Here is a 27,352-nt window from a genome sequence, read left to right as displayed (position 1 = left end):
ACCAGTTTCCCCCATCAGGCTCTCCCACAAAGCTAGTTAGGTCCTATATTTGAAAGGTCACCTTGTCAACGGGCTAAGCAGATACCCTGTCTTTTCAAAACAAACAAAGGTCAGGCTGTAAACCTCTGTTGCTTCTCTCAGCGAGTGAGACCAGGTAACTATTATTCCATGTGATGTTTTGTTTCTCTTCAAAAGCTATATACTGGTATTAAAATACAGGCAAACTATTTTTAATTTTTATACCTTATAAGAAACAATATAAAATACTTTTCAAACTAATAAGTTACTTTATTAACATGTTAGTAAAATCTTCTGCAAACCACATGAGGATCTGTACAGGTATTTGACATAGTAATGAAAGTGCCACAAGGATCTCTTATCTTCCTATAGCATAAAAAGGTTGTGGAAGACCAGACAAGCTAATGAAAATTAATAAAGTACTTTATTTATTATTGATTTGAACTATTACAACATTGAGCTGTAACACAGCTACCGAATATTAGACACAGAGTCCCTGAAGTCTGGCTGGCAGACTACAGTTGACGGAACTACAGGCCTTACCCCCACATACCTGAGAAAAAAAGTGAAGAAAAGCTGTCACACTTCAGCAGTCTCCCAACCTCTAAGGGCTTAAAAAAAGGGAGAGCTTATTAAGTGGCATTTAAGGCCTCCTCCAGGATCAGTGGACACTCCTGATGTAAAAAATACATATATACACTCAAGCTTTTAAAAAAATAAACCAAAAAACCTCACAGCCTCTTCATAGTCCTGGATGGCAGCTTGGAAAGTAGATAAAAGAAGCCCTCACCAACAGGTAATGACTTGAGTCTACCACAGTTTTGAGTATCTGGATCTTGTTATAAAAGGATCTGGGTTTGGGGCAAGTCCTTCCGTTCTACTGAGAGTTTAGTAAGTTACCCACAGCATCCCAAACCCACTAGTATTCTTCTCTCGTGCAGTCAAGGCAGGTCTCTTAGCATTATAAATCTTGGCTTCTTCATACACTGGAAGCTAGTCTTGTCTAACTGGCAGAGGAGTACTGGAAAGCACTCAGCTGAGAAAAGCTGCACCACAAGTACAAACTAAAGCTCTGACCATCTAGTGATTTGCACTTCCCAAGTAAACTGCTCCAATCAAACTGTCATGTCTGGTGGGGCAGAGAGCAGAAGGCACGATCTTACCAAGTTTGGTTTTCTGGCTTTTAAGGTTGGCTGCATAGATTATGAAGAAGGCAGCATCTGAGCTAAGAAACAAAGCAGACAAACCTGACTACAGAGCAACAGATGCCTCGCTTACAGAAGTCATCATTCCAAACTACCTGAAGCAGCTGAACAATGAGCATCATTCATTACCATTGTTACATTTCAGTAAGTAGTCCAGCAGCCTTGGGGCTGGAGGGAGAGAGATCTGAGTATAGGCCCCTCTCCAGCAGCCCTTGAGAGCAGTTGCTGTAGATGCTTTGAGAACAGAGACACGTTATACATCTTCATCCTCTTTCTCCAAGAAGTCGGTCAAGGTACTGTCATCTACAGGAATCAGTAAGTATTCCACACCATCAGCTCCCTGAGGACAGACATGCATACACATTCTGTTAACACCAGAGCACAGTGCAACGCAAGCCACTAGACAGCACTGCAATGCTAACATTTGCGGTCTGGGTGAGAGCTGGCTGGCATTCAGAAGGACTACATTGCCAAAAACCAGGAATATTTCACTAGAGCAACACGAAATGCACAAATACCAAGAAGAGTCAGTGTATGTGAAGTCTTCTGGTGGGCTATGCTAGTCTGACACCACACAGCTCCTCAGCATAGTGCTCCCATATCTGCTTCCATACTGCATTATTAGGGCTTAGCCCGCATTCTGCTCTTGTGCAAACACAGGTGACTACTGGAAGCAGACTGGCAGGCTCCAGAGTCTGTTACTTCTCAAGGTCTTCAGGAAGAAGAGACCTGCAGGTTGCAGAGTGACCAAAGCACACTGCGTTTTTACAGCCCCCTATGCACGTAAAGGGTGTTGAGAAATCAGAGGCATGGAAAGACCTGCAATTAACAGAATTTCAGCCTCTTGCTAGTTTCTAGGTGCTTCAACCAACATAGCCTTGCTGTGAGCTGTGAGTCTTGGGGATACTTAGCAGCAAGTAAGCATCTTTTTTGTTTAAGGTGGCTAATACCCAGAATTACCTTCTTCCCCCAACTCACCCGCTTGGTCCGGATGAGCTTGTGGTCCCTGAACTCTGTCAGCTGTGCCCTGAGTGTCAGGTCACTGTTCACAAGGAAAGCCTCTCGACACTGCTGGTAGAAGTCTTGGAAAGACAGCCCTGGGCATAGGAAAAGGCGAGAGCAAGAAAGAGAAGTGGTAAGATTGTCAGATTTTTCCAGGTCTAACAACATGTATCATCTCCACCTACAAACCTTGCTTTGGCTTAGACCACAGTGACTACAGTAACGTCACTTCTTTCAAGTACACAGCCAAGCTAATATTTCAGTAATTAATGCCAAACAGCTGAATTAACATTCCACTCACCCTGTCTGCCTAACGGAATTTCAATAGCACTTTAAATGCACTTCCCAGCATGGTTCCTCTCAATTTCTAACTCCTCTATCTTACTTCCAACTTTCTTTACCATTAACGTGTTATTCATACCCCCTGCAACACCTGTTTAGAGACAGTGACAGGATATTCCACACATATCCTAGACAGCAGGGACACATCAGAAGTCACTTGGGAGCAGCATGGGAACAGAATCTCCTGTCTTTCCCTGGTCCTTTAAGTGCTAGTCATGAAAATTCATATTCTTCCTTATTTTAATTTTTTAACTCCGCAGTCCCCCATGAATGGTGTCAGTCATGTCTAAACATCAAAGGAGACAACAGGAAGGCGAGGTCCTTCAGAACCAGCCTATTGACTTCCTGTCCGTCAGACAGTACCTCTACAAAGACAGTCTATGCTACTGAAGCCAGTGCTGCTGTGACCAAGCTGGCAATGGCAAACACCCCACACAGATGAGAAAAAGTAGGTACATACCTGGATAAGATGTGTTGTCCTTGTTCTCCAGCTGGTACCGAGCAAGCAGTCTGAATATCCCCCTAAGCGAGAGGAGGAAGACAGGGGAAAATGAACAGGAAAAAAAGAAACAGAAAACAAACCAAACCCCAAACTGAAAAAAACCCCACCATTAGGAAGTATTGATTTTTCGCTCAAGCACAAAGTTCCGGTCGTGAATCTCATCACTGGACAAGGCTTGCTATCCAAACACTGTTAATTTCAAGTAACCAATCAATTGGAATCCAGGTCCTACCATCTCCATCTTGAACACTGTTGTCAGAAAACAGGAATTGCTTCCTGCTAGGTGTAGACCAGAGTAACCCATTAAGAACTGGATCCTCAGCAAGTGCTGCTATGAAGTTTTAACAGTCTTACCTAGCATTGAGAGTGAGACTGCGCAGGACATGCGTTAGGGAGCTCAAAGCCAAAGATCCAGACTGTTGTCCTAAAAGTGAGTTCTCATAAGATGTTTCTTCCACGTAAGGATTAAATGTGGTTGTTTCATACCAAAGCCAGTTGTAGAGCCTTAGCTTTGCCTGATCCCACACTAGACAGAGGGAAAAGAAGAGCAGACAGAATTGGGAGATTCAGCTCTTCTAAGGTGTTAAATAACCAACATTAAAATGTGCTTAGTTCTACTGTAGGATTGGGGAAACAAGATATGCTTGTGAAATTCACAGTACATACAGCCACATACTTGCAGTTCAAGGAAGACAAATTCTGTGCAACAAAACATTTACATGCATCCCTTTTTCATACCAGCTTCATGGATATACTCTAAATCCTTCCAGAGTCAGTTGTGTGCAAAGCATTTCTGGCTAATAAACAGAACTGTTTAGATGCAATGACAGACATAACATTCAATCTCCATTTCAGTAAGCCCCTAAATCGAAGGGTGCCAGAAGCTTGGAGTCTATTTGTATATTATGATCAGTGACTGGTAGTTCTTAGTATCTACGGTTTTGGTTCAACACAGCCAGAGCCCCAGCTGGGCCTTCTAGCTGCTACCACCACACACACACTACCAGATCTGTTTTGCACAGTAACGGTACTAATACATGAGCTTATGAAACATGCTCAACAGCCCAAAGTAAAACACAGATTTTTCTCTCTTTGCTACATCGGCCCAAGGGGACTCACTGAGAGGAGCATTGATGTGATCGATAGAAGCAATGAGGTAAACACCAGGCAGAGAGGATAACTGTGCAAGGATCTGCTGACTTCTTTCTCCTCTCAACATCTGGCTGTCCAGGTTATGAATGAGCACATAGAGCTCTAAAGATGCATCTGCAAGATCAGAAAAAAACAGCAGAGAACCAATCAAAGAAACTGCACACAAAGTGGTTTTCCATTCCCAGTGCAGCCTAGAACAAGTCTATTCCATCAAGCCCCATATTAATCACTCCAGTATCAAATCACTTTCCCTGTACAGCTTACTTTGATGTCTATCCCACACGTAAGTGTTTCTGAGCACCTGAAAGGCTTTTTCTCAATTCACTATATTGCATTTCTCATCACAGTTACAGTTCTTTTTGCAGTTTAAGCTTTTCTCTTGTAATCCACTGTCCACTTGCTCATAGCTTTACCAGGAATTGCCGTTTTAGCTATGACTTTTAGTCCTGCAATTCAAGGTCACTGAAATGTATTTTAGGATGAAAATCTAAACAGTTTGTTCAGCTTCTTTTCAGTTACATGACTAAGATCCTTAAGTTCCTCCTCACACAATGAAAATGCATTTTCTATTCAGGGTTGGATCCAAAGCATACCAACTTCATTGGAAATCTTTCCCACTCATTCCTCAAAGGAAGTTACGAAGACTTAGCTTGGATAATGAAAATGGTAGATGTTAAAATTTCCAGCTAACTCATTGCTGCTCTACTTATCCCTTGGAACAGCTATTTCCTGAATCCAAAAACAAATCTGGAATGGTAGCCAGTTTTTGTGCGAATGAATACATACTTGGCTGCCAATGGAAACCAGAGGTTCTTCAGACTCCCAGTCAGATCAGCTGTACTACGCAAGACTGATTTGTGTAGATTCAGGTGGGTACAGCCGTTAATCAGTCTTTTTCATTTATTCACACCAGAAACACTCATAAGGTAATGATGGAAAACAGAACATAAACACCAATGCCATGCACAATTTGTGGCAATTTGTGTACAGTTACACAAGTGGTAAAGGGATATTCAAAAAGAATCCAGCAAGCATTCCATGTGCCACACACACCTGTTTAATTTTGCTTTTGAACCCAGTTCTAACCTGCTTGTTTGACACTGCTGTCCTTTATTTCGTCCTAACGTATGTGCATATATCAAGACGCTCAATATGAGTTATGCATCTTGCTCAACTTTATTAGTTTCTAACACTACTTATATAGAACCGATACACATGCATATTCGTAAAGCAGAAATATAATTGGTTATTAGTCTCTAAACACGCGCGGTTCTCACACCCCTAATTATCATGACTAAAATAAGCGTTCTATCCATGTAGCTAATTGTGCTGCTGTGCTTCAGCCTTGTAGTTTGTTACTCCCTATTTTCCTATACTGGGCCCTATCTTTCTTGGCCCTGCACCTGCTTTCCCAGCAGCTGTAGCTTGTTACAGCCACGGCCTGTTGGCATAACATTACTTGGTCTCAGGATTCAAGAATAGCTCAAGGCTACCTTTCTTGCTAACTTCAGCACAGCAACTTCAGTACAATTCTGATTACAGGCCTATTCTAATACCAGGCCTGGATTGTGCAGATCTTCAGAGATTCTAAGGCCATGCTTCTGCAGCCATTCTTCTACACATACATTAAGTTTAAATGGCCATTTCACCGAACCATGTACATTTAAGCCTTAATCCAGCCTATACTGAAATTTATGGAAACAATCCTCAGGCCACGATCTTCCAGGAGGAGCTTAAAGGACTTGGAATCTGTCAGCAACTGTCATGCCAATCGTTTGAGAGTTCTTTGTTCTGTTGATTTCAGTGAGGTTTGTATCAGGTCCTCAAGGAGCCACTAAGAACCATCCCGCATATAGCTGGAATTTATCTATGCTGTCTTCCAGGGAATGCATGGCTACAGAAACACCATGTGAAAAAAGTCCAAAAGCACTATGCTAAGTGCAAGAGAGATGAGCATTTCAGTTTGCCAAAAGGTTCAGGAACCTCTGTCTTGTTAGAACACTCATGTCTTCCTCAGTCTCCTTCTAGTGTGTGAAATAGTGACTGAGGTTAACAGCTTGGGATCACGTACACATATATTCCTAGTGCATATATATATTTTCATATGCGGTATAAATTACAAGCAAGAAAGTACACTAGTATAATAAACTATGAAACTAACTGCACACATGAAAGCTATGAGGAAAGATTATGTCCAAGCTCTCCTAACAGTAAGCGGACTCTAATGTTTTTATGTGTAAAGTTAGTCGTTTTACCTTCTTTAAACCTTTTATGGATGAATTCAAGTTGGCCAAGGGGGCTGCGGAAGCTCCCTATATGGTCCAGTACCTCCTCTGTGATGGAGTTGAGAATCTGAAAAAGAAGACAGCAGACCCTTCTGAGGGGCTCTGGCACTGAAGGACCTAGTGCAGAAAATCTGAAACTGAACCCTTGGCTGTCATGAGGGAGTTAACTGATTTTTACCATCAAATCCCCAAAACCGTCAACACAAACCAAAAATTTCTACCCTTTTTCAAAACAGTGACATAAAATAACAAATAAGGCTTTAGACTATATCTATTAGCAATGGGAATTACCGCAATTCCTTTGAAAATACACGGGCTAATTTATTTAAACTTTTAAAGGAGAGACAGGAACTGCTCTTCATTCAAGAGTCTGCTGCTATAGGATGCGGCAGGTTTCCTTAACATTTTGCACTGAAAGACTTCAGAGGTATCTGTAGTGCAGAATGATCAGATAAACCCATAAGCTTTTTTCCCCACACTTACAGATCTCACAGTGATGCTGGGGAAGTATCCATTAACCACAAGGTGAGCAGAATCCTGGAGCACAGAGGTACGAAACTTCTCTAACAAATCACGCTTTGAACCCAGTCCATAAAGAATGATATTGAAACCCAAGCTGCAGAAAAGTGAGCAAATGTACTTTTATGATTCAGTGTAACTCCCTTTTTGTGTTCATACGTTCATTAAGCAAAACGATCCACTGCAATCTTGCCTGTAAAAATTTCATGTTTCATCAATACCAGGCTTACTTTCAGCTCACAGCTGACAAATAAGTTTAGCCGCAAGGAATCTGAAATATGGATGTGGCACATGCATCCTAGTAAAAGCGTTTTAGCAGTATGGAGGCCCATGAATTTAGCAAAACATCTAGGGACAAAAATGGTGTAGTCCAAGAATATGAGACTAGATCTGCAACTTCAGATAATGAAGAGAGTAGCCAGCGTTCATGTTCACCCCCTCACCAGTGACTAGATTAAATGTTTACCATGGGTCAAAGCAGTTAAAAGGAAAAAAAGTAAGCCTTCACAGTGGTTTTGTACTCTGATCCACAGGCACAATTTCAAAACAAAATTATTCTCATGTCTCTTTCTTATCCTAACTGTTGCACAGAGAAAGAGGCAGGAAAGCATAAAGAGAACATGGTAGGGAATCACAAAGCTTTATTTTTGAGAAGCAAGAAAAGCATCATCTTGACCAGGAAGAAGAATGTCAGGTCACTCAAATAGCACTGGGCAAGGGTAAGGTGTTCAAGAACTGTCACTGACTTCAGTCGCCTACAGATTTGTTCCTTCTACCCTGCCACATACATCTCTAACCACTTGCCCACATCACTGGGTCATGGATAACTCCTCTTGCAGCTCTTCAACTTGCAAAGCTAATGTCTTTTTCATATACTCTGTCACGCTCCATGGACCTGACATTTCTTTATATTCCACTCCCTCGCAAAGCCTCGGAGGGCCTTTCTCCTCGTCAACATCTACACTTGACTTCAGAGTTGGTGGCCTGCCTTCTCTAAGGCACTTCAGAATCTTGCAGTTCTCTATAGTTCCCCATTTGCTCTCCTGGATGCTTACTCTTTTCGCCTTTCTACGAAGATACACACAAACCCCAATAAAAGTTACACTGCTAACGTTTCCAACAGCAGTAAGGTTTCTTCGTGCCTAGGTCATTAGGTACTGTAGGCATTCAAAGTTAACAGCTACGACACTGGGGATAGCCACATACTGAAGAAATTGGCGGTGGGCTACTCACTGCCAACTACACTGCTGTAAGCAAAACAGATTGTTCACAAAAGACAAAGGACATTCTCATCGTTCACATTCCCCGTTTTCTTGTTATTCATGTTCCCTGTTTGCGACTGCCCTTCTAGCTTCGTTTGCATAGGCACAGAAAAACTAGCCAGGCAGAATGCAACTTCATCTCATTGCAGGCATTCAGTTCACAGTCAGCCAGGTATGATTTGATGCACAGGAAACATTGCGCTAAATTAATGCCACCTAATTTTAAACTTAAGTAATCAACCAAAGAAAAAAACCAAAGTCGCTCCTTAACATGATGTTGTGGACATGAGGGTAGTGTCTGTTTACTAGGCTTCTTCAATGACTCTCACTGGATACTTACTGTAATTGCAGCATCCACTTGGAAAACAGGGATTCATGTTGCTGGCTTAGCTTTTTCATTTCAGCAGCATAGGCAAGGGGAGCTTTTTTCAAAAGGTCATGCAGTGTTTTCTGTGTTGAGAAAGAGATAAGAGAACAGCTGAGAAAAAGCAAGACATTCACCTGGAGTCCTTACAAATATCCCTCTAGTATGCTCTCCAGCTAGGAAGCAGAATAGATTTCACTGCTGGTGCACTCATTTTGTGTTTTTTTCCCATGAAGACCCCTCTAAGCACAGTTTTGCTACTGGAGAAAAAAGCAGAGATTAAGTAACCTTGTTATGGGCAACTGCAGCCAGACTAGGGCTAGAAATGGCATCACACTGTGTTTTATCTCTTCCTGCCAAGTATGGGAAAACCACTACTGAAATAACGAACACACTAAGAGCTTACACAGCACCAAGCACTGTACCAGGAAGATACCAACATCACAGCCCTGCTCACAGGAGCAAGTGCTGCAATCACCGTGCTTAGCAATGGCTCAGGTGTTTGTCACTGCAAAAGAATGCTCACAAGCATCATCTTAAAAAAGAAATACAGCAGAAAAGAAATAATTTGCAGCTGACACCTAAATGTAGTAGTATTTCAAAAGCATCAAGAATCAGAAGATTAATTCAGCTTTAAAGATATGCTGGGATGTTGATGTTTAAACTGCACAGTAATGCATGACAAATGGCATCACGTCTACACTGGCCTCCCTGGCTCTTCAATTTTAACAGCTTTGCTTTCCACTCCCTTGCAGAAGATGACAGTTTACTCTGGAAAGCACACAGGCAACTGCAATGTATCAGACAAACATAAAGCACCAAGAGACAACATTTCTTTGGAGCCAGCAGTAGATTTAATACTGAAAGCCTTGATTTCCTTCCAGAGCTGTTATGAAAGAACTTGTTAAGAATCCAGATGTTTTTCTGGGTAGCAATTCCAGACAACAGCAGGCATCAGGCAATCTGCATATACGCCACCTTTCAAAACACAGATGGGTGCAAAAAGCAGTGATAGACATGAGAGCTCCAAGTATTTTACATGCTTCCCCAGCACCTGTCCTTGTGTACATGTCTCTGGAGGGTGCAACTGCTCACTTTGAGCTGTCTTCTAGAAAAGGTATACAGGAAAAAAAACAAATATGATCACCACAATTAGACCACTCCTGTCTCCTAGGAACTGGAAGAGGACAAAGTGCATTTCACAAACTAGGTGACAACATTTAGAGCTGTCCTAGTCCTGCACGTGGCTTGACCCAGTAATGCTCAGATGAAAAGGGCTCTCTCTATTTCCTGTACACATAAATAGCCAAGACAGCTTGTAATTCCCCTAAGCCTTTCTTTGACAAAAATGCTGGTTTGGTGGTAATTTTTTAAGGCAGGTCTCTACAACTCGACTTCTCCCTCTTTTCCTCCCCCAAAAGCAAACTTCAACCTGTTCTGGTAACTGCAGCTTTCAACGATCTGCTTACCTGATACCTTCTCCCTGCATTTTCCCTACTGTTGGAGGTTCAAACAACTGGGCACTGTCCCTGCTCAGAGCAGCAGAAAACTTAATGCTCAAAATGCTACCTAAATCAGCATCGCCACCAAGTATGTAATCAACAGAAAGAAAGTGAAAATAACAACATCAGGAAATTTTGAAGAAAATTTCTTCATCAAAGAATCAAAAACTCCAAGAGTTGTATACTTCACTGTGAGGCGTACCTGATTCAGTCTTCTTGTCTGCAACTTCTGCAGTGTTCGGTTCGAAGTGAGCACCTTGGAACTACTGTGAGCTTCAAAGTATTCCTCCACCAGATTGCTCTAAAAAGGGACAGCAAGATCAGCCACACTCCTCCTGCTGTCCAGTTACCCCTCTCCCTTTGCACCCACAAACATATCTGAAGATGGCTGATATGAGACATAGAGCAAGGCTCAACAGAAAGTCAGAAGATATTTGCAAAAATGGCTTCTACAGAAGCATTCTGCCAAAGTTAACCTAGTCAAATGGTTCTTTCCTTAAGACAGGAGACAGAAAAGAGATTCTGAGAGAGCAAAACATAGCAATAATTCTAAGGGGGTGCAGGGATCCCTGGTGCTGGAAGGAAACCAGACAATGCAGCTGAACACCAAGACGGAGAGTGCATGCTTCTTTTGGTGCTACAGGAGTCAATTTCTTCATCCTTTCTCAATACCAGGTCTCCTGCTTCATGGACATCTTAGAATTTCTGGAGCTGCTGAGGACACAGACTGGATTAGCCCACATGATGCCTGTCCAACAGGAATTGCCCCGAGGTACAGCAAAAGCCAAGCCAGCTGGTTTGATTTGAAATGAGTCTCACAGATCTTCCCCATAGTTAGGTGTGGTCAGTGACAACCTACTGTCATGATGTATCCCATCATTCTTGCTAGCTCAGGGGTGTATTTTCTGCACACTCACCATCTTTTCCTCCTTAATTTTTTTGGCTAGGGTGTTTCTGGGAGGAGATGTAGCTGCAGCTGCAGCTTTGGCTGCGGTCTTTTGACCTGATAAAACAGTGCTGACTTCTTTCTGGTCTTCCTCATCATCCTCCTCTGAGCAGGAAGCAGAATATTCACTCTCACTTTCTAAACAGGAATCTGGAGCTAGAGCGTAAATTTAAGGTTAAGCTAGTAACCACACCTTCTACAGAACACATTTTTCACCATCTTGCTCTCTCACATACATTCTCTAGATGTTTTTCAAGCATATGATTCCTAAATGTATCTCACAGAAAAGTAAAATCAATGCTTAAGAGGACCACAGACACACATAGCTATTCCTTTCCCAGTTCTAGGCTCAGGAATTACAGTTTAATAAAGCTTGCTCCTTGATACCAACTAAGAAACATATCCTACCATAAAAAGTGACTAAAAATGGACAGTGGAATTCCCTGTTTCTCTTAGCATCTCTATGTCAGTTTTCCCAAACACCAATTGTGCAAGCCAAGTATCTTTTGGGTCATACTGCAAAAAAAGGTTTTGTAAGACTTCTGTTAGCAACGTTGATTGAAAAGCACAGACAGAATCTGGCTCAGTCTCAGTGTCTCAACATAAAAGAAGAAACAGAACACAAAATGCCATACACTGATCTGCATTCGACGTGAGCCAACCAGTTATTGGAAATACTTTACCATGAATGTCCCAGCCATCATCAAAAAGTTTTATGCCTTGGTTCAAGCAATTGGGCCAGACTTAAGTGTCAGTATAGGTTAAGATTACTGAAAGTTTTGTCTCTTTTGATCACGTTACTGAAGTTTAACAGCTTGGTGCTTCTAACCCTTCCACTCCTTATATAAGCAGGAATCTGTTGTAGGGAAAAGGACTACACAGACCTAAGGACATTTCTGCACTCTGCAGGATGAATCAGATTACTTCAGTCAGATTGCCTACTACAGGCAGAAGCCCACCAGCAGAAACACTCTCCTCTGAACACAGTGTCTCACTGACTGTGGAAGCTGACTGCAAAGGTTGACCTTTACCTGCTAGCCTCTTTCTGAGTCTGTAAGGTGTGGTAGACAGAAATTCTTTCTTTTTACTCTGTAACAGCAAAGAAAAAACATACATTAGAAGAAGAAACACATATATCCTCAAAACAGCCTTCTGCCAAGCAAAAAGTAGAATCAGGTTACATTTCCAAGCTCTTTCAGCCACAAGAAACTGGGAAAGCAGAGGCAGTAAGCATGGAGACCTCTTGTTTTGCCTTTTAGAGCTAGAGGGGGGCAGGATCAAGTTCCAAAAGGGGCTTAATTCTTTCAACTAATGTCCCGAGAGGGAGGGTAGAAAATCATGAAATCTCCAAACAAGATGCCAATCTTGGCCACTCAGGAAGAGTCAAACTGAAGCAATGACAAACTGAAAATGCTTTGGCTCCCCAGAGCAGTCATCTTCCACATCACACTGTCTACTCAAAGCAATTTGGAAGTTCGCTATAAGAACAACTACTGGAATGACAGAAGACCACTCAGAATAAGTACAGCAAAGGGAAGCCAGGCTGCCTGGGCTCATCAAGCTGTACTGGTGTATCTTCCTTACATATGTGTAAGGCACACACCTGACTTGGACACCAGATCAAGTCTGCAATACTTGGGAAACACTTTTGCTAATCCTGCCAAAAGAGATGTGAAATCATCAAGGAGTGAACACAGCATCCCCAAACAGCATCTCTTACAGGCATACCTCATCCTGGAAAAGCTGTGCACACATTTCTAGTATGAAATGGCTTTTCATGGGTTTTAGAAAGCCAACTGTTTCACAGCACCCCCTTTATAAGCACCACAACTGGCAATTCTGGACTGTATCTCTCTGTAGCATCACAAGAGACAACATCAAGTTACAACCCCCCATTATCACAGATTATTTTTTACAAGCCAATGCTAAAGTAAAAAACCAACCAGCACCACAGTTCTTGAATTCCTGTTCTAACAGCACTCCTTATGATTAAGGCTGTTTCCTCCTTCGATGAGACACAGAAAGCTATGAGTTTAACTGATTTGTGTGATGCATGGAATTAGTCTCCACCTGTGCTAATTAAGCTGTCAAACCCACTATTTGCCCACTGACTCTAAATCCCACAGGCTTGATTAATGGTAGCTCTGGTTCTCACTTGATTTACTCCTGCCTGGTCAGATTAGGAGAGACATATGTATTGCAAATGAGGCTTTGCAAGGTCCTTCCTTTCCAGAACTGTAGTTAATGGCTAGTTCCAAGTTTTAAAAGTGGGGGGTGGGGGTGGGTGCGTGTGGATGTGTCAAAAAACCGCCAAGCAAAGCAGAGACATTACTTACCCTCTGCTGCACTTTGTTTGAACCTGAGCGTTCTGCAAAGCAAGAAAAAGCATCGTTCAAAGTACTGCACATTTTCAACAGTGGCACAAGATGGTCCACTAGAAAAACAGGCATTCACTATTCAAAGGTACACTGCACTAGAATAACAACTCCCTGGGTGTTAATCCTATGAGGGAAGCCTCTAGTTTTGCACAGGTAGGCAAGGAGAGCACAATGACAGTCGATGTCATTGCCACAAAAGGCAGCTTTTAATTCTGGTCACAGCTTTGGGAGGCCATCAGCAGGAGGGAAAAGGCTGAAAAAATGAGCTAACACCCTCTCCCTGAGCACATCTGACCATTGCTGAAGTGCAGAGTAGCATGCTCTTGCCAATGTTGACCTGCATTGACTCCTCCCACCTGTATTTCTCCCTACAGCATTGGGTGCTTGAATATTATTATATAAATAGCCTGAATTTACACATGAACATCCACACAATCCTATCCATTTGGTGCTGCTCAGCACATCATCCCAGCTCATAACTCTCTCAAGTGCAAGCACTTCCATTGAGCGCGGAGGAAATCATGGAGGAAAACAGGAAAGTTCCTGTTTTCTCATCTGTTGCTGGGCAGAATAAAAGATCTCACGCCAGGCAAACCAGAGGCCATGCACACAAAGCAGTTCAGTCTACAAGGTTAAGCTGACTAGAATACTGAAGCATGACAGAAGCAGGCACTCAAGCATCCACTCCACCACCCAAACAGAAACATAACGCCCCGCCATTCACTCAGCTTCAGTTCCCCAAAGCATCACAGGACTTACTGCTGCTTTGAGGAGTTTTGGCTGTCTTCTCAGGGCACTTGAAGTGATCAGGTGCAACACTCTGTCCTGGTGTCTGGGCTAATTCAGAGGCTGTAGGAAATAGGGTCAAGGGAACAAGGGAAGAAGTTTCGTATATCAGGTATAAAACATCCAGCTCTGGCTAGTCAGCCATGGAGCCATGCACCTGAAACACTAAGTATTAATTTCCTAGCTATTTCAGGAAGTGGACCAGACACTTCCATTTTTTTTTTCCTAACTCTAATGGTGAATGTATTCCTCAATAAAGTTTTCAAAGCCTGAACTCCTCAGTTAATTCGTTTTACAAGTATAGCTGAGGCAATGGCAGAGCACGCTTTGCTTCCTGGGAGAACACTTCAAATCAGAGCAATGGTTGGTCATGCTCGCTTAGTCCTTTAAAATTGCTCAAGTGGACATAGTAGAGCATCAGGTATAGCAAACACACCAGTTCCCCAGGAGGTGTGTTTTGGTATTCTATTTACCTCTTTTTACTACTTAACAGCACAAGCTGAAGTGGAATCACTGATCTGAATATGGAAGACCTCCATATCCTGCTAAAAGTCCCTCAAGAAAACCAGCCTTCCACTGTATGACTTGTCTCAGTTTTCAAACTGAATCACAGCTCTGGGAAGGAGCACCAGTGAAACCCACCCTGCTGCAGGAGGAGGTATAAGAAACACTTAACTTCCCAAGACACAGAAGGCCAGAGAAGTAAAGAGGTACAGAAACCAATTTCTCTATAGCGAGCGACACAGCAGGATGACTCCTCTCCCTTGGATCATCCTTTGTAGGATATATCAGTAGCTGTGACAGCTAAACACTAATGAAGTTCAGATGATGCTGGGCACACAAAGATTCATTCGAGTGAAACAAAACATAGAGGCAGGAGGGCTCAAGAGCTCTTATTTGAACCACTACAGCTAACAGAACTCTCCAGAACTGCCCCTTTCTGCTTGCTTCTCCTAAATTCACAGTTAGCCTAGCAAGCACAGTCACAACTTTGCGAAGGAGAAATCCCCTGACACGCAAAGGTAATACTTACCGCCTTTTTTTGACTCTTTGCTCCATAATGAGCTATTCTCACATACTTTTAAGTTACACAAGTAAAACATCTGCCAGCCTTTGGCACTTCCATGCAGACTTTCTCCCAGCATTAAGAAACTCTCTTACATGTTAGTTTGTTATCCGTATTGCTTACCCCCATCAAGCCTTTGCTTTGTCCTAGCCCTGTACTTTGTTTCTGAGGAAGGCTGATTCAGAGGCAGATAAAAGCTACTGAAATACTGCAAACATATCTTTCGAATAAACAGAAGTCACAAATCACATTAATAGAGCACTCAAGAAGAGACCATAGCCACAGCAAGAATGAAAGAAAAAAGGGGAAAACATACCCAGCTCTGCCATTTTGCTGGAGCATTTCGGGGTCTGGAATGAGTAAACTTCCCCACCGCTTACACCTGAGCCGTTTCCCACCGGATCTGTGAAAAGAAGCGTTACTTGCAGCTATTTGAAAAGCACTGGTATGTTCCCAACCCAAGGAAGAGGGAATGCAACATTTCACTATTTGGCTCAAAGCACTCTTCATCTTGCAGGTGTTAGAAAATAAACATCACAATGAAACCCTAGAATCATTATTCTCTCCTCTACCTGTTACCGCAAGCACAGCCAGAGCTGGTCAGCCCTGAGATGCAATTTCATCAACACTGTACAACCTCAGCGCTGCAAGAATCTCCTGAAGTGACAGCTGTGTTAGGTTTTCCCAGGCCAATACCTTGGGCACATGTTCCAAGAGCAGCAACATAGTTCTCCTCTGCCAGGATCTCCTGAGCTTCGTCATCTGAAATATTCTCAAGCTTCTTCGCAAATCTCTTCACACTGACTGCCAGTTGAGCCTTGTCCTTCCGTACTTTAATACCTGGGATTGCAATAGAAGCTTTAACCGCCCCCCACTTTGTTATTTCTATCTCAGTAGTACACAGACACCCCATTCAGCGGCCAAGTTCCATTTGTGCAAATCACTGAACAAACACGAAGTGAGAAAAGGTGTCTCGCTAACGACGGCTAGCTGACCCCACAGCCGTTCGGCCCTCCCTCACCGCCGAAGCCGGCCCCTCGGTTCTGCCGAGGGTGCGCACACGCACCGGCTCCCGCGGTCTGGGAGCAGCGGCAGCGCCCCGCGCAGCAGGCATCGAGCGGCGTGCCGGCGGCGGCGGGCGGCGTTCGGCCTCCGCAGCGACGGGGAGCGAGCGGCACAGACCGCGCGCAACCGACCGCGCGCCGCGGCGGGGGCAGGGCCGCACCTCGGGGGAGGCAGCCGGCGGCCAGCGAGGGCCCGGCCCGCCGGGGCCTGCTTCGGGCGCTGCAGAGGGGGTCCCTGCGCGGGGGGCGCCGGGGCGGACGCTGCCCCAGGCCGGCCGTACCTGCGTCGTCAGCAATGTGGCTCAGCACCGCCTCGTCGGGGACGAACTTTACCTCCAGGGCGCCGCTGACCTTCCCCTCCGGCTGGCTCATGGCGGGCGCCCCGCCAGCGCCCGCGGCTCCCTCACGTATCAGACACCGCCAGGGGGCGCTGCCGTTGGCGCGCGCGCGCGCGCACGAACAGACGGAACCGCCCGCCTCCTCACCGCGCCGCCCCCTCGTACCCGGGCCCGAGCCTCGGGCTCCTACAGCCCCACGCCGCGCCGCCGGCTCGCCGCGGGCTCCCGGGCACCCTCTGCGCCAGTGCGGGGCGGCAGCGGGGTCACGCGCCGGAGGCAAGCATCTCCGTCGCCCTCCCCGATGGCGAGCGGGAGAAGGAGGTGACGACGACGACGCGGAGCCTTGAGTGACGTGTACCCCCGCCAATCCGCGACCCTGTTTTCTGCCCCACCGCCCGAAGTGGGAGCGGCGAGGGGGCGGGACTTCCGCTGCCAGTGAGGCGCGCCCACGCCGGGAGGGCGCCCGCGGTTGCCGTGGCGACACTAGGCCGCCGCGAGCACCGCGCCGGAGCCGCCCGCCCCGCCCCTCGCGCCACCCCCCGCCTCCCGCCCACGCACCCTGACGCTGCGCCGCGCCTTGCACGCCCCATCGGCGTAAGGCAGCGTGTAAAACAAACCCCAAAACCAAACTCGGTGATTTGCTTTTCTGTTTAGAAACAGCACAATATTTATTTAACATCTTTATATATTTATATTCTTTCTTCTGCATTGCAGATTGTGTCGAGTTTTATACATCTCTATTTACAACGATTTAAAATAATCATCTTTCATCTCTGGCAGGTATTTACAGAGTCAATAGTAACTACATTTCACATTTCAACAAGTCAACAGCGTTAACCAGCTCGGCAAGACGGTCCAGCTAATGGCTTACATGCACCAGTAACGCCACCTCCAGCACCTGCCGCCTCCGCCCCCAGGGCGGACCCGCCCCACGGCAGCGCGCGGGCCGCCGCCCCTTACCCCCCCGGCCGGCCCCCGCGGCGGGCCGCTCGCCGCCGGCGCTCTCCGGCGGCAGAGGTAACGGCACACAATGCTGGCGCAGTGAAAATCCTCAGAAACCTTAGTTCAGAGAAACAAACCTGGTATGACAGAAAAAAGTAAGAAAATAATCTCTCGACCGTTGCGGAGTGTTTCTTTTTGCTAGTAAAACTGACGGCATATCCTGTATTCTTACAAGGACGAAAACTGATCAAAAAATTCATTGTAAAGTACAGGAACCACAAATTTTAAAAAATGCAGCATGGGGTACCTCAATTTAGTTGTTGGGGTTTGTTGTGGGTTTTTTTTAATAGCAAATAAAAGCTACCATAGTAAATCAGGAGCATCTGATTTTATAATTAAAAACCTTTATTAGCTTTTTCCTGGAATCTTCAATACGGAAGCAATACTAAATGACTCCATTTTATTCAATCATGTGGTACTTTTCCCATAAATAACCAGCTAGCAATAGCTATCCCAGAAGTGTTCACTATCTGCAAGAAACCTATAAGAAGTCTTGTTTCAAAGTAACGGTTGAACACTGACACACAGACACAGACACCCCAGGTACAAGGAATCTATTAACACTTCAACAAGGTGGGTTTATCCTGAGTGATCATTAACTCACATCTACTGTATACGTGAAGCCACAAAGTTTTTACTACTTGCATTTCTCATAACCTAGTAACACAAAAGTCTAGCACAATAACAAAGCCCGAACAGAAAGAACAGCGTCAATAGCCAGTACTTCTGTCACTCCTGAGTCCTCCTCATTTTAGAACAGACAGTAAATGGTTGCTTCATTCACACTGCTTTTCGTTTTGTGATCAGTTCGGGGGAGGATGAAGACACACACAGGCAGGATCCCATCTGTATGGAAGTCTCCATGACAAAGCACCACAGAGTCACTTTACTAGGGGGATAACTCCTGAACAGAAGTCTCCCCTGAACATTTCACGCTCTAAAACCAAAAACCTGTGTGAACTCTAAACCCCGTTTTAATGAGTGATTAATCGTCAGAAAGCAAAGACACTCCACTCTAAATTGCTTACATCTCACTGACTGTAAAACACTGGGAGCTCACAACCAAGGAACTGGTTAATACAACTTGATCTCATCGTTTTGCTCATCATGCACAAGCTAAAATATAGGACAAGGTTTTACTGTACAGACACAAAGTTTTACTATACATCTGTTCCCATCAACAGCTCCTCACAGGAATAGCTTAATAATCCTTTGTGAAAGGAGGGACAATTTATGGACCCATTTTAAATTCATTTGGTCCCTCAGATGCTACCTTTGGCAAAATCTGATGAACACATTGAAAAAAACCCAACACCTCCCCCCCCCCAAAAACCCCCAAAAAGCCCATCAACCAAAGAAACATGGGGGGGGGTGGGGGGGGGGTGCAGCCTAGAGGAAAACTAATAAAAGAATGGAAGCAAAAATGGTTAATTTTTTTTCCCCACTAAATCTCAAATGCAGACAAATGGGTCAGATTTTTACTAAATCTATTTCTGGAAGCTGTAAGGTATCCTTAAGACTTCTACAGCTTGCTTCTGAACTTTTAAAAGTCACAGTCCTTGACACTTGCCAAAATTACTAGGCAAGTTTATCTGAAATGGCCAGCTGTTTTGTTTTGAAACCTTGTTCCAAGATTTGTTTTATTTTAAATAAAATTTTGTAATGACTATGTGGAAGTCCTCAAACGTATTGGTCCTGCAAAATCCACTTATTACTTGTTTTCCGGAACCACTGACAAACCAAGTCTCGCTCACAGCTCTCCATCATCCTTCCACCACTGCGTCAGAGGCAGGTGAGGTTTTGGCTCTTCAGCTGGTCATGACATGCAAATTTTGACACACTGATACATGTATTCACCAACACAAACACCCATGTCATGATCTGTTACCCTGAATGACCTATATAGAAAAGCTTTCCACAGCAAAGTTTATCCAAGTGCCAGTGGGAAAACAAACTAAAAAAAAAAAATCACGAGAGATTAAGGCCCATATGCTAGAAACAAACGGCATTTAAAATACTGGAGAAAATATAAAATATTGAACAATTTGATATAACCAAGAATGCAATGCAAGTACAGAGGATCTGGCTTCTTTGCTTACCATGCTTGGAACTGAGTGGTATTTTTCCAATTTAGTCCTGCAATTACTGCAAACAAAAAATTTAAATAAAAAAGGGGCATGTTTACTTTTCTGATGCAAACTATTCCTAGGCTGTAAATGGTTTTTACAAATGAGACCTAGCTAATGGCTTTAATGCTATATAATATTAAACACGCCAAGGTAGCAGTATCTTTGGCAATGAGAACCGCAGAATTTAAGGATGATATTATTAGATTTACTAATATCAGAAACATCTTTTTCCTTTTGTGTGCAGTATGTACATTTCATTCAAACATATTCCATTATATTTTCCACACCTCCTCCAGGATTATGAGTACAATACCTCATCTGCCTCCAGGATTATGACTACAATACCTTATCTGTACTGCTTGATTTTTATGATTTTACTCAAAAGGTTACTTCTTGGTTCTTCTCACTTAGTCTTCAACTTAATTTTGTAAGCCAAGATAAACAAAAATTTCTGGTTTGTGACTGAAGTTACAATGCTGAACACTTAAGAGAGAGCCACTGGTTCATCATAAAATAGGACAAGTTCAAACTCTCAGGTTAAAATACAGCCATAGCATAGAATTATCTATTCAAAAATTAATTTTCCAAAATATAATTCTCTGAACATGTTATACATTAAATATTGAGGAAAATTTCCCTGGAGTGAAAATTTTTCAAATACTAATAATCTTCATTAAAGGAGTAAAACAAACTACATTCTATCTGGAGATGAAAAGGGGTTAGAGTTGGGGTCATCTTACTACAGAGTATCTTTACCACCACCAAGATGCAGGTTTCTCCTTTAATCTTGAAAAATATGTTCATATTTACATACAGTATACACACAGTTGAGGCAACTGATTGTCAACACGTGACAAATGTACCTCCCCACACACAAGTAAACCTCACATGGTGAGAAAAAACCCTGTCCCAGTAAACTCCAGTATTCATAAGTAGTGCAAATAAATACTTCATCAGAAAACTATTTTCTTCTCACTATTTTGATGTTAAAACAGATACATTTAAATTACGTTAAAGCTGGCAGAAGTATGTTGGAAATGTTGTATTTAAGACCAACACACTTGCAAACTACAAATATCAGATCTAATGCTTACTGGCTGCAACATCATGTTCAGCATCACAGAACGAAGTATGCTGTTAAAGTTTTCCGAATTCACATCAGAAAGGGTGTTCAAAGAAATCTGCATTTAGAACAGACAGCTGACATACAAAGTCTCCAAATGAAAACTAAAAGGATAATACAGCAATTTAAACTTCCATCTTGCAACTCTCATTTAAATAGATATTTTTACTTCATGACTTTGCTGCCTGCAGGATGAAAAACTGGCTCACTGATCAAACAAAAGGCTGCTCACAATAAATCCCTGAAAAGGACAAACAAGTTGCAGTTAGCAATTCCAACATTTCCTATTTCTTAAAATTATAAAGCCCAACAAAACAGAGTTGCAAAATGGCAGCATATTGTGACGTGGTAAAAATTGTATCAAGGAATAATTCATTTATCCCTACTTAAACGTATATATACACACACACATCAAAACACAGTACCCACAGTTCCTCACCTAAGAATTACATGAATGTGCATGCATGTGCACATATACAGGAAAAAAACCATAGTGTTCGTGCCTTTCGACCTTCTATTACAATGCTGCAGTTGCACTGAAATACTGCAGAAGTCTAAATCTAGCGCCTCATGTCAAGTACCAAATGTTCTAAAACAAGACACAGCAGAGTGAATTCAGGATAAAGAGATTTTAAGTCTAAATATTTGTCACAGGCGTCAGAAAATTTAAGTATGTTTTGCACTTTGTTTAGTACTTAGCATAAATCAACAGAAAGCCTGCAGATTATTCCCTCAACCCACATCCCAGACACTTTTTAATTTTATTTCTGCCACCATACTTTGAAGTGTAATGAACTTTAGTGTATAAAATTTTGCTACAATCTTAATGCACCTTGGCATAGTCTGAGACACATCTAGAAGCACTGATGATAAGACACGATACACAGCACTGGCAAAGCCTGTTACTACAGCTGGTTTGCAGATATTTACGGTGACTCATTTTGTAAGATAGATGTTGAACAGTACTTGTCTGAAAAAATGACAAAACAAGCTCCCACAACCAAAACATTGCACTAAAAAAGTAATTGAGAAGTTAGAGATGTACCACATCCGCACATAGCAAAAACTCTCTCCCCCCCCCCCCCCCCCCCCCCAGTATGAAATCAAACTCTTTAAAAAGCCTTATATGTGGTAGGTACATATACACAAGAACCAACCAAAATACAATGGATGAAACAGTAACAAAAGGCACATCATCAAAATGAGAACTGTAAAAATATCTTAAAAAGGTAGTCTGAAGTTTTAACCAATTTGAATTTATGCACATACATTTTACTTCCCTAACTGAAGTCACTGAACTGTCTCACTCTCCTGAAACAGTTTAATAGTGCGGGACCCCACAGATAAGAGTGTTTAAAAATAAAAAACACAAAAAAAATTTTTAAAAATCAGATTACATAAAAAGGGGCTTAAAATCTGGCCTGATACCAATTTAAGTATCCTAAAACTTCTGAAGGAATGCTTATAAAGGCAAACGTAGAAAGTAGAGAACCTTGCTAATGAAGAACTCTACTTTTTAAAATACTATAATAAAGTCATTCTTAGCTGACACTCCTGACCTTTTCTTTCCCAAAGGTTTAAGCAAATTATTTGGTCCTTTTCAATCTACAGTGACAGCTCTTTAATAGAATTTCCTTTGTGATGTCTCTACAAAATATAAACTTTGTACTTTCAGCCACTACTTACCAATTGTCTCCACTAGCAAAACTTTAAAAAACAGAGTCCAGTCATATACAGCTTTTGACATTTTTACAGAAAATGTCTTTTAGCTTAATCTCAACTTTGCCGTAGTTCCATCTGCGTGTAACTGATGGTCCTTAAAAGATTAAATTCAGTTTAGAAACTGTATGGTTTTCTTTCCAATGATGATTCCATTTACTCTTCAATCGAATATCTGCATCAGTCCAGATACCACTTAATTCACTTCATGGATGTAAGATACAAAGACTAGACTACTAAAGTGACTCGTCGAACCACAAAAAAACCCCTTCAAATATTTCAATGAATTTTAACATAACTTTGGGAAAAAAGTTCTATTTGAAATAAAGAGATTCAAACCACCAAACTCCAAACCAGCTACCAGCTATGCAACACCATGTCATTGTCCTGAATTTCTTAAAGACTATCATTCAAAGATAGCCTGCTATTTATAACTGCTTATGTTTATCCTTCACAGTGACAACGAAACCAAAGTGCCCACATAAAAATTGTAACTCTTTCCTGTGCGTTTACAATCTGTAAACATCCAGGATATCATATAGAACTTAAGCACAGAGGATGAACTTTCCTGTTTTCCCTCTAACAATCCAAAAAGAGAGAGAGAGAGAGAGATGGAGAGAAAACGACATTTCCTTGCATAACCAGAAATGTGCCTCTAAGCAGTGTTCTTTAGCATCAGTACCAGTCAGTGGCCATACACCAGTCATACACATTCAAGGCTTGGCTCAATGCCACAAATTCTGAGTTTTCTAGAGTAGGGCCAATCCACTAAAATAAAGAGTTAAAAAACCCTCAATGGATTATATATATCAAGGCAATGAAGTGTGATCCTTCATGGAACAAGGACTGTCAGTACCCCTTTGCACAAACCATGCTTCCAGAAAAGCATCTCACATTGAAGCTTCAGTCTTTCTAATAAACTATTGTTGCTTTCCCCAAGACAGCCCCTTAAGAGTATGGTCTGTCTGGGCTGCAGGATTCTCCAAACGACTCCATGACTGAATTCAGGGATACTGAGAAAGCAGCGAGAGGGGTGGCGGTGTCCAACAGCCATGATACCATATAGAAAGCAGCCTGAGAAATACTCTACCTGAATACACCTTTCAATTCAGTGATCAGCACCTCACAAGAACAACAACAAAAGAGGAGCAGAGCTAGCATTAGTTCCTGGGAAAGTAGTGCTTCCCTCCCACTTACAAACCAAATTGCTTTAACAGCAGCGCGTGTTCTAAATTTTAGTCTATGTCCAGAATGACCCTGTGTCCTGGAGAGGAAGACATGTAACATTATGTATGGCTACAACACCATTAGAAGTGCATTGTAACCTACATTATCCACTTAGAATCCTCTCTCTGAGGGGAAAACCCCAACTTGTTAATATGCATGTCTTGGTTGCTGAACATCACAAGATTCTGGGATGAGAGACTGGGGGCAGGCAAAAAAAAACCAACTACTCTCATATTTTAACCGAAAAGAAAAAAAAAAAAAAAAGTGCTGTAGGCAGCCAGGAGCAGCAACAACAATCCCCTCCCCAGAACTGATTGCACAAACTCAGAGAGGTCCAAAGTCACACTAGAATCTCTGAGGCACTCCTGGTTCTGAGAAAGAAAAGTCATGATCCAGTAGTCTTGCAGTACTGTACACTAAGAAAACAAACCCGTTTCTATTTCTTAACAAAGCCAAAGCATCTTCTCATAGGGATCACATTCACCATTTCCGCCGGTGTCTCCAGTCTCACAGTGTTGAAATGGGACTGATCAGCCTACGATGGATTGCACATCACCCAAGGAGAAAGGAAGGCATGGAAAAAGGCATACAGTACATTATATACTGCTTCACAACCATGTTTACGGGGGAAGGGGGGGGGGGAAGGATGAAGGTGAGGGAAGAATTATTGCTGTTTCAGTAATACAATATGATAGCCAAACCAAATCAAACAAGATCACAACAGTCAGTATTTTCACACTGCGGGAAGATGGCTCATGTTTTGCCTAAGGATGAACTTGCCTGGGGATTAAGGGGAAAGAAGGAGTCCCAAGGAAGGAAGTCAAAGTTACACCTGGGAAATCAGCTGCATATTGAAACTTGGAGATCGAGACTGTTTGGTTAGGGGAGCTCCTGGAGGAAGGAGATCTTTACCTTCCCCAGCTTGGCCTAGTCGGTCCTCCTGTAGGCTGATAGTTGAAAACCGATTGGTGTTGCCAGCTGCTAGATTGGTGACAGACTCCGAACCTGCTCCAACACTGGAGCCTGTCTGACTGCCATTCACGTAGTCAAATGATTTACTGGAGGAAGCACTGGCGGTCCTGATCAGGCTCAGACTGTTGGCTTTTGACACCGCCTGCCCAGCAGGCAAGCTGAGGTGTTTCTTAGTAGGTGTCATCTCAATTATGTCTGCACCAAGGTCAGTGGATTGGTGCACGTACTGCTTCCGAGCTACTGAATCGCGAGGGCTCTCATTAGATTTTGCTGTACAAGAGGTTTCTTTATCCTTAGCAGAACGCCCACTTGCCGTTTTCCTTAAGCTGCTCTTCTGGGACACAGATGGTAGAGGTTTGGTCCCAATTGGCTGGCTGCTGAGGGAAGCTCCTGATGAAAATCCTTCATCAGCATCATTAAGGGTCACAGATTCCTCTCTTCCATTTATACCTTCAGTATCTATTAAGAAACAACCAAAAAAAAGCCCAAACCAATCAGAACACACAGTAAGCATTCCAGCTGCATGAAGATGATGTGCACAGAATGTTAAACCTCGTTTGCTAATCCACCCGGTTTCCACTTGCTTAAAAACTTCTGATTCTCAGCCAATGATCTTCCCATCATATTTAACGCAATAGTGGAATCTAACAATAAGTACTCCCTGAGCTTGATTTGCCTTTCTTCTACATAACTTTTATCAGCCAGAATATCTCCCAAACTTTGTCTATAAACAAGAAAAATTAGGCCCCATTTGGTTAATTTGTTTCAATTCTGTTGGCAGGTACTGGTGCCCATTCTCCTCCTACACGTGGTTTTTCAGAAAAAGTTAAGGAAAAAAAAAAAAAAAAAGGCTTTCAGACTATTTTTTATCCTATTTTGAGGCAAGACCTAAGCATGTTCAGGATCTCTTCCAATCAGAGTAAGTTCCAGCAAGTGCTTGGTAAGCTTCAGAATTAGGCTACTTCCTAGGCCAGCAATCACAACACTGCAACAAGAGAGAAAAGGCTTCTGTTGTGTGTAGCTGGCACTTCAAACAATGTGACTGTATTTTCTGTTGCAGATTAACCTAATTCCTAGATCTCTCTCCTCCAGAGCTCAATCCTCCCTGCATTTCCAGCAATCCTATCCAGGTACTTCCACCATATTTCCTTTTATCTCAGCGTCTAGATTTTTCAGAGAAAAAACCCCAACCATTTCATTAAGAGAAATTTAACCTCTGAAACACTTCATGTTGTAGAAGAGGCACTGTGTTTTTGACTTGGAATCTCAAATAGAAAAAAACCTGACAAACTGCTTTCTTAAATCCTTGTTTTCAGGCCTATAATATGGTTAGGGTTGTAACAGACTTTTTTCTTCTTCTTCTTTTTTTTTTAATCTTTCTCCAGTACTTTTTCTAAGCTCTAGGTACTCAAAAAAAGTTATCATTTTAGTAGAAAACTGAACAGCATTCAAATTTCAATGGAGCTTGAGTTTTTGCTCCATATATCTAATTTCAGTGGGAAAAGGCCATAAAGTTTAACAACGCTACCAAAAAAGGAGACATCCAGGCTGTAAGAATTTTGTTTTTCTTTATAAGAGCTGTGGATTAATTGCTGGATAAAAGCTGATTATTTGAGAGAAATCTGCAAAGCCTGTGGGTCTGTCCCAGCTAAAGCCACTGTACTGCTCCACCGGCAGTTCGTTCAACCCAGCTTTCCACCAACCAAACATGTTTAAATCTCTTGTGGAATGGAAAAAAGTGGTGGCAAGGATCTAAGAGATTCTAACATCTGAGCGGAAGCTCATCCTTTCATGCTCATTGTTAGCAGAGCACTAAGGAACATATTACATCATGACAAGCAGAACAAACACAAAGCTTTCAGTGTTGCCACCTCTGTGTAGCAGGAATATAGCCTGATCTGACTTCACGTTTCTGAAGCGTAAAGCAAAAAGAAAAATTTACAGGGAGTTTTTATTGTTCTGTTTTAAACTTACTACTTCTTTTCAGGACAGGCCTTGGAATTATCATTACTGTGTATCAGCCTACAAAGGATGTTTAGCCATCTCCAAATCAAAACCACTCTCAGGCCTCTCTCAGAACAATGCAATGTGAGATTATTCTGTATTTTTGTATTGTTCTTTTTGACTCATCAGTCTCCCTGAAGCAGAAAGGTAATATAGTTCACATTACTGCACTTCCCTGGTAAAGACTGTAGCCTTAGAAAAAGAAGCTTCCTAGGTTTCAAGGAAGGGCTGTTATTAAAATCAGAGTGTGTTACTTGCTTTAACTTCCTGTAACCGTATTTGAAATACATACACTTTCCCTCTCTTCTGCCCACCCCATTTGGTCAATGTAGGCCTTCCATCTTCTCATTGAGACATAAGTGTATTTCCTCACACTAGACAGCCATACATTTTATTCACAACCCACCACATCTCCATTCCCTCCGCCCCCAACCTTCCCACACAT

The 27,352-nt window shown here is 42.7% G+C and overlaps 1 protein-coding gene across 10 annotated transcripts in view; it reads right to left on the bottom strand.

Moving 5' to 3' along the window:
• Positions 1–423: 423 nt before the first annotated feature.
• HYCC2 (hyccin PI4KA lipid kinase complex subunit 2) overlaps positions 424–27,352 on the bottom strand; it is a 73,654-nt gene continuing 46,725 nt past the window's right edge. For 6 of the 10 annotated variants that reach the window (XM_055811492.1, XM_055811494.1, XM_055811495.1 and 3 more), the window contains 14 exons: positions 15,646–15,732; positions 14,237–14,326; positions 13,436–13,467; positions 12,131–12,188; positions 11,071–11,255; positions 10,356–10,454; positions 8,628–8,737; positions 6,990–7,122; positions 6,477–6,573; positions 4,189–4,335; positions 3,424–3,595; positions 3,028–3,089; positions 2,202–2,320; positions 424–1,563 (listed from right to left, as the gene is read on the bottom strand). In XM_055811492.1, the coding sequence (XP_055667467.1) occupies positions 1,477–1,563; positions 2,202–2,320; positions 3,028–3,089; positions 3,424–3,595; positions 4,189–4,335; positions 6,477–6,573; positions 6,990–7,122; positions 8,628–8,737; positions 10,356–10,454; positions 11,071–11,255; positions 12,131–12,188; positions 13,436–13,467; positions 14,237–14,326; positions 15,646–15,732 (1,478 nt within the window). In that variant the 3' untranslated portion in view covers positions 424–1,476. Of the gene's footprint in view, positions 1,564–2,201; positions 2,321–3,027; positions 3,090–3,423; positions 3,596–4,188; positions 4,336–6,476; positions 6,574–6,989; positions 7,123–8,627; positions 8,738–10,355; positions 10,455–11,070; positions 11,256–12,130; positions 12,189–13,435; positions 13,468–14,236; positions 14,327–15,645; positions 15,733–16,025; positions 16,170–16,674; positions 17,023–18,272; positions 25,363–27,352 lie in introns of those variants that run through there. The other 4 variants (XM_055811497.1, XM_055811500.1, XM_055811499.1 and 1 more) reach the window with 3 other exon arrangements.

This window comes from Falco peregrinus, chromosome 8 (genome assembly GCF_023634155.1).
Source record: "Falco peregrinus isolate bFalPer1 chromosome 8, bFalPer1.pri, whole genome shotgun sequence".
Classification (NCBI taxonomy): Eukaryota; Metazoa; Chordata; class Aves; order Falconiformes; family Falconidae; genus Falco; species Falco peregrinus.
The sequence above is the reverse complement of the archived record's forward strand: the minus strand, read 5'-3'. Positions and strand labels throughout refer to the sequence as shown.